The sequence below is a fragment of the Gossypium arboreum genome, chromosome 12, assembly GCF_025698485.1.
Source record: "Gossypium arboreum isolate Shixiya-1 chromosome 12, ASM2569848v2, whole genome shotgun sequence".
Classification (NCBI taxonomy): Eukaryota; Viridiplantae; Streptophyta; class Magnoliopsida; order Malvales; family Malvaceae; genus Gossypium; species Gossypium arboreum.
This window is the reverse complement of record NC_069081.1, coordinates 94361953-94372480: the sequence shown is the minus strand read 5'-3', so window position 1 is coordinate 94372480 and position 10528 is coordinate 94361953. Positions and strand designations below refer to the sequence as shown.

Sequence of the window (10528 nt, the reverse complement as noted above, 5' to 3'; positions counted from 1 at the left end):
TTTTAAAACACTAAAGTTTCTCTTACTTCATGTCTATTTTTGTCCACTAACTTAAAAAATGGTCTAATTACCATCTAAGGACCTTCAATTTAAAATTTCATAGCAATTAGACACTTCTAGCTTCTAGAATTCAAGTTTTGCACTTTTTGCAATTTAGTACTTTTTTCAATTTAGTCCTTTTTACTAAATTGAGTGCTCAAACGTCAAAATTTTCGAAAGAAATTTTTACAGAATCATTCCATAAAACTGTAGACCATAAAAATATAATAAAAATAAATTTTGTTGCGTCGAATTTGTGGTCCCAAAACCACTATTCTGACTAGACCCAAAATCGGGTTGTTACACCTAATTAAACTAACTATTTAATACTGTTTGTATTTAAATTTAAATAAAAAAATTAAAAATCCTTGAAATACTTACAACCAAATCTTGGATGATATGTTTTCCTTTCTTTTCACTCATTGACCAATCATTTTCCTTTGTCACCAATTTGGTCTTCACATTTTTCTTTCATATAAAAACATTCAACATTTACTTGTTAAAATCATAATCAAATAACATATCTATACTATATTAATAAAACTAACATGAATTGCATGAACAGACCTATTATTCTTACCTTAATCTCTTACAATCAAAACCTAAATTTTATTTTCTCTCTCCTCCAAGGCAACTATGAATTATCTTTTCATGAAATTAAGGTGGCTAATAGGCTTCTCTAATGATTTTACTAAGAAATCATAAAAGAAATATGAGCAATTGAGCTTGGAAAGGCTTGAAAATGGTGGAAGGACCTAGTTATAATAAAAGCAAAAGTTTGGATGGATGATTTTGGTGAGTGACGTGAAGCACATATGAAAGATGAAAGGTTCTTCTCATCTTTTCTACATTTTTCTACTAAAATATCTCTTAATTAAATAATCATAATAATAATTTGCAATTTATTCGCCAATCACTATTCCACACAATTTCATCCTTAACCGTTAAGTTTTTCCATAATTATCTAATTTAAGTAATTATTATTTAACCCTTCAACTTTCTCTATAATACAATGTATGATTCATGCTTTACTTTGGTAAAATTTCACTTCTAGTCCTTCCTCCTTTTTCCTCTAATTCAATGTAATTATCTCAACCTTTTGATTTTCCTACTTTTGCCCCATCACTTTCCATTCTCCTACAATTAAGTCATTACTTCGAATTAATTTTTTTTATCTCGAAAATATTTCTAATTTTCTACCAACTCTAACTACTTTCTAGATTAATACTCGAAATTCCTATTTTATTTATTTTTCTAAAATTCTATAATATTTGTTAGCTCGATAAATCAAACCAAAATTGCCAAGAGGGGGTGAATTGACTTATACAAAATTTTGAGAAAGCTAGAAAGAAAATTGAAAGATGAACACAATAATTTAGAGTGGTTCAGCCCCAATTTCCTACTCCACTACCGTAGCTCTCCACAACTAAGGATTTTCTCCAAATTCACTAATTTGGTAACCTTTGAGGATAATGTTTAACCTTACAATTCCCTTAAGATTTATGCCCCAAAATCTTAAGATTGCACTCCCTTAAGGTTTCTACTCAAACCTTAAGAATTAAACCTCTCTTAAAGAGAATAAATAAGGAAACTAAGAAGTAATCCTTACAAGATCAAAATGTTCGCCAATTAAGCAATAATACAAAGAAGAATACTTGAGTGAAATGAATATAATGAAAGCTCACAAGTTTTTACAAGAAAATGTATGAAAGAATTAAGCTCTTAGGTTGTTTTTATTAATCTTTAAGCTTTGCACATGTTTCTTGTTGTTGCTAAACCTTTGGAAGATGATATTTATACCCTCTAATTGATTTCCAATCATTATAGTTGTTGTGAGAGTGAATAGAGTGGTTAAGATGAACATACCAGATCATTAAATTCACCTGCGACGAAAGGTATCGATTTTTTTTCTACAAGAATTGATACTATTAGCATTTAATGCTTGATTCAATGATCGTTAAATTTAGTTTACAATGATACCAAAGGCAATTTATCGATACCTGATAAAAGGTATCGATACTTTTTGTGAAAATTGAAAACAAAATATCAATTTGGTGTCAATTTTAAAATGGGTATTGATATCTTGAAAACTATCGATACTTGATACTTTTTGTCCTAGAGCAATGTTAACTTATTTGAAAACAGTTAAAACATAATTGAAAATGTTTGATTTAATTGAAATTATTTCAACATATTTTTATCAATTTGTTCAACTTAACTTTTATTCAAAAACATTTTAATTTGTTATATCATAATATATTATCAAATAAGACTTAGTTTAACAATATTCTTGATCCGATTTCAATATTGTTCCTAGCTCAAAGGCATAACGAGGATATTACATTATTGAATGAATATTTCCTGTTGAAAATACCAACAATCAAATTTCACATTTTATTACATAAAAATTATATTAACACTGTTCCATCAATTATTATAACAGTATATTTCATTTTGCTAGCATATTATGTGGTTTTCATGAGGGTTTAGGGTCTAACAAAATTACGAACTAATACAAATATATAAAAAAAAAGGTAAATTGTACAATCAATCACTAAACTATGAACAAATTTTTAAGTGGTACTTTTTAATAGGTTTGATAATAATTTTAGTCTTCAATTTTATACTTTCGCTAATTTAATCTTGATTATATATAAAATGGTTAAAATTATTTTTTAAATTAGTAAATTCTAAAAATTAATAAAAATAAAAATTGATAAACTTTTCAAAAATAAATAAAGTGAAAGAAAATGAGAAAAAAATATTTTAAAATCTGAATAGAAATGTCCAATATCCATTCTTTAAAGAACATATAAACAAATAAAAACATTAAGCAAATTTTTTTTTGTTTTTAACCTCTTCTATTTGTTGACATAGCTTTTTTATTATAAGAAAATAAAATTTTCAAAATATAGTTTGTTTTACAATTTGAGTTTTGAAAATTAATTTAAATGAATTGAAATTTTAAATTGAATCTGAAAAAGAAATTTTTTGATACATTATATATTTTAGCTAAAAATGACATCATAATTGTTTTCACAAGCCACTATAATATTTGCTCTGAATATTTTTCAAAGGGCATGAAGCTTGACTTGATATTACTAATTTGGTCTCAACAAAAAAAAAAATGTTACTTAAAAGTCATGTGACCAAAAATAATAATTTTGAAAATTTTAATGATTAAATGATTAAATGGCAACTTTTTTAATTAAGTGACGGAAACTTCTCTATATTTTAATAACTAATGGTGTAGTTTACTAAGCAAAACTTCTCTATATTTTAATAACTAATGGTGTAGTTTACTAAGCAAACTTCATTTAGCGATGATTTTACATTCTCCTTTAATCTTCTATCCCTCATCACCAATATAACACGGATAATTATTTTCAATAGTCTAAATTATACATAACATTATTTTATAATATTATTAAGTATATTTATCAAATTTTACACTACATATTTCTATAAAGAAAACTAATATATTAAAAATGCTCACTATTTCAATTAAACTCACAAAACACTAAAAATTAATAAATAATATAAAATATTTCTTACCCGAATTAGTCTTTTGTATTTTTTAAATGATACGTTGTTTAAGTTTGTAATCCGTAGATGAAATGTAGGAAATGATTTATGTTCGAAATTTGTAAATGATACGAGATAAGTGAATTAAAGTTTTTAGCATTCGATTTTTTTCATAATTTTTAGATACGAGGGTATTTATAGTAGGGGAGAGGGTATCAAACGGAAAAAAGCATGCATGAATCTTGTTGGGGTTAGGGAGACAGAATTTTTTTGCTCTAACTCGTCACAGTCGGCAACTTGGGGTAAAAAATCTCTGCCTCTGCTCAACGCTTACATGTTCTTAAAAAATTCGATACTGTTGATGGCGATTTGATGTCAATCTCGTACCCCTCCCCGTAACGTTGTTCAATCCATTATATGTTGGTAAATGATTGTAGGTATATAATATTTAATAAATTATATATTTTATATTATTTTAAAAATCGTAAAATCTTTCAACAAAAATAGAAAATTTTAAAATTCGACTAGTGATTAAAAAGGTTAAATCTCTCATTCTAAAATTTGAGTAGTTCGATTAAATAAATTATTATAAAATATTACAAATAAAAAAAAACCGTCCAACTAATTCGTAGGTCAACCAATTCAACCGTTTATTCTGAATCGAAACCTCAACTAATTCTCAATCTAATAGTTTGATGGAGAATTTGGTATTTGGCTTAACACTATCATCATAGTCGTAAATAAATAAAATATTCAATTAACAATTTAATTTTTATTCATTTATTAAACTAAATAAGAGAATATAAACAAGATTTTAAAACTCGTTTATTAAACAAATCGATCACGAACAAAACTTGTTCAGCTTACTTATGTTGATAAACAAACTTCATTTAAAGCTTGTTTAATAAATCATTTAAAGCTTATTTATTATTCGATTATTATATATTAATAAAATTATCATTGTTTGTGTGCTTATTTTATTTATAATATAATTTTTTATATTTATAATATTTGATCATTTTATGTCGAAAAAGGGAAAAATAAGATAGGTAGTTATTTTATTGTTTATTATTCATAAATAATGTTTGTGAACATCTTTAATTATATGGACATGAACATATCCATTTAACTTAAACGAACGAACATAAATATACATAATTTTAAATAAATAAACATGAACACATATTTAAAATTTTTAACAAGTACAAACAAACATGAATAAAAATCCGTTCATTCAAGCTCGAATAATTTACTACTATAACTAACACCAAATTTCTCTAACGCCCATGTTTGCATGCATGCACATAACTTGAATTTACCTTTAATCTAACTCTGCTCTCAGTTCTATTTATTGGACTTTTAACATTTAATCTTTCTACTTCTGATTTAAAAATTATCTCTATTTATTTTAATTGAAAATTAAAATCCAATTCACAATAATGCTAATTACCTTTGATTAAATTAGTATTTGAAACACTAACATACAATACATAGTCAATAATCCACAAGACACCACCGTATAAAGAAAATAACAATTACATATTTTTAATTTTTAAAAAATTATTCATTGGTTTGATAATGCATCTTAATATGGCTTAATTATAGTATATGAACTCATATACCAGCACTGCATTAACTACAAACCATGATTTAATTAAATTTCATTATGAATTATATATTATTTGTGCATCAAACATAAACCCTAGCTTAACTAAATTTCATTAATTGAACTACAATTTCCACATCAAATAAGTAGATAAACTAAATTTCTAAACGTCCGTTTGTTTATATGTAAAAAAATTTATAAAAATATATTTTGACATTTTCTTATGTTTGTTTTACAAAACAACTTGATCATGAAAAATGACTTACAAGTTAACGTAAAAATAAGCTCTTTTTCCTGTTAAAAAGTAAGTCATTTTTAGAAAAGATCTCATAATTTTATTTTTATATAAAAACTAACTTTAATAAAGCTTAATATTATTATATTGATAATAAATTTTATTTTTAAAATATTAAAATAAAATATTATATCTTTCAATATTATTAGATATTTAATTATATATATTTAGTCATGTAATAAATTATCAATATAATTAATTATTTTAATAAATTATTTAATATTTTAATAATAAATTTTAAAATGATAATTTAAAATAATATCCTTCACATATTATTGAAAATATTCAATATTAATATTTTAATAATAAATATTTATTACAATTATAAATATATTAATAATAAATATTTTATAGTATAACTTCACAAATTTGCAATTTAGTCTCTATAAATCTATGTGCTCTTCACAAATTTACAATTTAGTCTCTATACTTCTATTTTTAAGAATTTAATCTACTTTTTCGGGTTTAAAAATCAAGTCTAATTGTTGACATTGTTAAAAAAATTTTAATTTTGTTGATGTCACATTTTTAAATAAAAATATTCACTTGATAGTCATGTAATTAGAAAATAACGTTGTAATTGTATCTGAATTTAACAAAATATTTTTAATATATGAAAAACAATGTAAAATATAAATTTATAGATATAAAATAAACTCAATTAACTAATGAAAAGGTAAGAAAATCTCAAATGTATTTTTGTTTCATTAAAACAATTTTTATGAAATATTTTTAAGAAATCTGTCAAACAACAGAAAATATTTTATACAGATTCATCCAAACACCAAAAAATATTAACTTTTCTAAAAAAGTAAGTCATTTTTCAGAAATCATTTTCAGTAAAACAAACAAACCCTAAAATTAAAAACTGATAAACTAAATTTCAAAAACCTAAAGAGTACAAGGACTGGGGCATGATTAGACCTTTTATCTTCGCATTTCAATATTTACTAGGATACCTAGTTTGTTGCACTGATCCTGTATGAAAGAACAAAGACCAAAGTATTGGTGGGTGGTCATGTCAAGGCTAAAGAAAGGTAATTTAGTGATCTTTCAAACTGTACTCCAATGTTATAGCACGGCAAATTTTTTTGCTCGTGTCAGAAACCCGACATCAATGTCGAGTCGAGTCACCCGACCAGGAGCCATGTTTTGACTTTTTGCCGGTTTCACAATATCTGCCATTAGATTACTTTGTTAACAGTACCAGTTCAATCTTGATCACGGTGAAGCCGTTTTTGGTTCATTATTTAGTGATTTCAAACAAATGGGGAGTCCATGAAATTCACATGGAACCTGTTTTTCGAGGTTAGATACCGGTATATTTAATTAACATCAAAATTCGACTCGAGATTATCTAGTATTCGAAGAGGCAATCAGAAAACCGAACAATCATTTCGAATTATCTCTTAGCCATGTCAAATGATAGTAAAAATACCTGAAGGAAGACCCGGCTATTCGTTACTATCAGCTGTAGGAGCTAGTGGCTGAAGAGCTTTAAGAGGATTCATAATGACACCGTCAATAAGTCCGTATTCCTTTGCTTCTTTCGCGCTCATGAAAAAATCACGGTCAGTATCCTGGTTAATCTGATCCAAGCTTTGACCGGTGTGGTAAGCAAGATACCCGTTTAAATTTGCCTTATGATGCAGCATTTCATTTGCCTGAAAATCATGTTTAATATTCATACAGAGGGTAAGGAAGGCAGAAGTACAAAATTTAAACACGAGGCTTGTTGAGAAAAAAAGCATAATACCTGAATATCGATATCAGTTTGACCTCCTTGAGCTCCACCAAGAGGCTGATGTATCATTATCCGTGAATTAGGTAAATTATACCGTTTTCCTGAAGTTTTGAAGAGAATAAAGGAATATGCAAGTTTAGCAGACAGAACGAGAAACTACACCAATCAACGGAGCTATGAACGGCACAAATCTATTTATATACCTTTAGTTCCCGCACTAAGAAGAAAAGCTCCCATGCTGTTCACGGAAAAACAAGACATATCCATTAACAATAATAAACAATTGCATTCGGATTTAAACTGAAATCTTATCATATGAATGCACTTCATATCAAAGAGCTTGCGATCCAAAATATCAATCATTAAGCTCTTGCACCAAAAACATTGTTTTGTCATATAATTTATAAAAGTCAAGCTATGATCCAATACTTGGCTTCCAAACATTGAAACACGAAAAATACAACCAATCTCTTCATACAAAATATATATTACGCATATTAAGAAATATTCTCATCAAGGATCAAATATCTGTCGGAATGAATCGAGTACCATAATTTAAGGACCAAAGTTAAGATTAATATTCCTTAATTAAGAGACAAACAAGGCATAGCCACGACACTACAGTTTTCTGGTGTTCCATACTGTGACTTGAAAATATAATTGCATATTTTGCATTACAAACAGAAAAAACAAAATCAACAAATTTATTACCTAGCAGCAAGCCCAACGCACACAGTCGAGACATCAGGCTGTATATGCCTCATAGTGTCAAATATGGCCATACCTAACAAAATGCAAAACCATACAAGCCAGGCAAGTCATGATTCTTTTTGACACAAACCGGAGCAAATACAAAGACAAGATTCTCTTTAGATGAATATATTACCAGCTGTAACTGATCCTCCAGGAGAATTGACGTACATGACAATGTCCTATCAACAATATCCGAAGACGTAAAAGTAGTAAATAATATTCATAATGGCATCAGAGTTCATGGTGTATACTATTGAAAGAAAGAAGGAAAGAAAGCATGGAACCAAACAGACCTTCTGAGGATCGACAGCATCAAGATAGAGAAGCTGAGCTACAATAATGTTGGCCATATCATCATCAACAGCTCCACCACATCGAATTATTCTCTAAAAAATCAGAACAAACAACCGATATAAGAACCGATAAACAATAAGAGAGTACCAAAGTCTAGTAAAGGCCAAAATGCACAACCAAAACAAATCCATACATGCTGGAAAAGTTGGCTAACAACACTTTGAAAACGCTCTTGCACCATTGGAGGCGGCCCCTGCCCTTGCGCATTCATAGGAATGTAAGCCGATGATGGGAGCTGCAAATCATCCCTGCATAGTTACAAAACAATACTTCAACTCTTTTATAATAGTTTTCCATTAAAAAAAATGAAAACAACAACATAGAGGTGCAGTTTAAAACAAGCTTGTACCTTATTGAGCAAATTCCCTTCCGAGAGCTTGTCTCTGCAGCCCAAAAATCCTTTGGCTGAAAACCCATTACTACATTACTTTGATTACTAACTAGCTTCTTCAATTTCCTGAATTTTTTATGAACAATTAAGCTTTCAAACTCAGTAAATTATTTGACAATTAAAAACAAAATAAACCCAACATCTTACACACTCTATAAACAAACCAACATTAAAATAAAAACAAAAAACATGGTTTTTAATCAATCCTAGTGAATTAAACGATTAACTCAAGAAAAAATATTTTAATTTGAAATTGCTATTAGAGTACCTTGTACGACGAGTATGGGAAGGAAAGGACAAGTTATGAGAATCAAGACTGGTGCTTGAATTTGGGTTGTAAAGCAAAGAACTGAACCGAATCGATGAGGCTGATGTCGTAACGCATCTGTGCGCCATTTTTTATAATCTACGTTTTAGCTCTCTGAATTTCTGAAATAGATTTAAACCCAAAATGCAAACCACTTTGTTTCAGCCAATGTATTGGCGTGTAATTTGGGGTTTCATTTATCTCTAGTTCTAGGGCTTATGGGCGGCGATGGCTTTAGCAACGGACTGATTTTTTTTTCAAAATTGGTTCGATTCCATAATCAGTTTATTTGGTTTAAATAAATTATTTTTTAAAAAATAAAAATATGTCAAAAATAAAAAAATCAGTTTTACTGATTCAATCGAATTCAAGTAGTTCATAAATAAATCGGTTTAATCTCTATTTTGACCAAATTTTAGTCTAATGAACCATCCAATTCAATTTAAACAATATTGATATTAACCAAACAACTATAAAATGATCCGCTTGTTTGACCCGATTTTAAGTTCCGAACAAGTTACGCCTAAACCTTTGAGATTTGGATATATTTAACAAAAGATTTTAGAAATTTGATGTTTGGCCCATTGGTCTAGGGTGTCCAAGCACAATTAAAATTTTGATAGAGTTACTTGCACAACTTTAAAAGTTTCATGCCAGTTAATATTGTTTAATTGGGATCGGATCGAGAATCAGCTAGAGTACAAGTATAGAGAGAGGGATTAAATTAATTGATCTGTAAACTACTCCAAATTGATTGAACCGAACTAAAAAATTAATTGTACTTGTTTTCTCTACTTTTTTAAAAAATTAATTTTATGAATTTTTTAATAATCTATTTAATTAAAATGAACAAACCGGTCAAAAAAAAAACTAATGATTTAACCGGTTTGACCATTGGTCTAGTTTTGAAAATTTTGGTATTGGTTGAATCTTAACTCAATTAGCATAATTAATGTTGCAATAATCAGAAGGATGTGAGCTTGAATGTGCTTAAGTGCATATTATCTTTTAATTTAAATGTTCGAAGGATTATAATCGATTTAGGAATTGAATAAATAAATTAAAGTTTGCTTTTAAATCTAAAAGGGTTTCACAAAAATATTAAATAAAAAAAAGGGTTTGAGTAAAAAAGTTTGACCCTTTTAAATTATAATTTGAGCTCTCAACTAAGTTTGTTTATAAATATTGTAATATATTATTTTATTTGTTAAAATATATCATAAGTATTTGTACTTTTCACAAATTTAAAATTTTGTCCTTATACTTTTATTTCTATAAATTTAATTTCTTTACTTTTTAAATTTCAAATTTAAGTCCAACTATTAGCACTATTAACTTTTTTTGTTAATTTTGTTAGTGTAACATTTTGAAATAAAAGAAATACACTTGGTAGCTATGTAATTAAAAATATCACCTTATAATCTAATCTAAATTTAACAAAATAATTTTAGGGCTTAATTCACGATTTAACACGAAATATAATTGTTTTTCCACTTTGATACCTAAACTTTTTT

General features: G+C 27.3%; 1 protein-coding gene across 2 annotated transcripts; it reads right to left on the bottom strand.

The window, feature by feature from the left end:
- Positions 1-6150: 6150 nt before the first annotated feature.
- Positions 6151-9316, bottom strand: LOC108477176 (ATP-dependent Clp protease proteolytic subunit 5, chloroplastic-like). 2 transcript variants are annotated; one of them, XM_053022605.1, is made up of 10 exons: positions 8976-9316; positions 8666-8773; positions 8450-8564; positions 8256-8348; positions 8096-8141; positions 7921-7993; positions 7413-7447; positions 7222-7310; positions 6904-7129; positions 6151-6443 (listed from the first exon to the last, which is right to left on the bottom strand). In XM_053022605.1, the coding sequence occupies exons 1-9, from the start codon at positions 9101-9103 to the stop codon at positions 6920-6922; spliced, it is 897 nt and encodes a 298-aa protein (XP_052878565.1). In that variant the 5' UTR covers positions 9104-9316; the 3' UTR covers positions 6151-6443; positions 6904-6919. The 2 variants fall into 2 exon arrangements, with proteins under 2 accessions (XP_052878565.1, XP_017635134.1); XM_017779645.2 differs by lacking the exon at positions 6151-6443 and having other exon boundaries at positions 6676-7129.
- Between the last annotated feature and the right edge of the window lie 1212 nt (positions 9317-10528).

Bases quoted from the DNA above. Each gene is read 5' to 3' on its own strand.
- LOC108477176 (XM_053022605.1), bottom strand. From the start codon at position 9,103: ATGGCGCACAGATGCGTTACGACATCAGCCTCATCGATTCGGTTCAGT. The intron at 8,774-8,975 runs GTACTCTAATAG...TAAAAAATTCAG, and splicing joins TCCCATACTCGTCGTACAAG to GAAATTGAAGAAGCTAGTTA. The intron at 8,565-8,665 runs GTACAAGCTTGT...GTAACTATGCAG, and splicing joins AAGGGAATTTGCTCAATAAG to GGATGATTTGCAGCTCCCAT.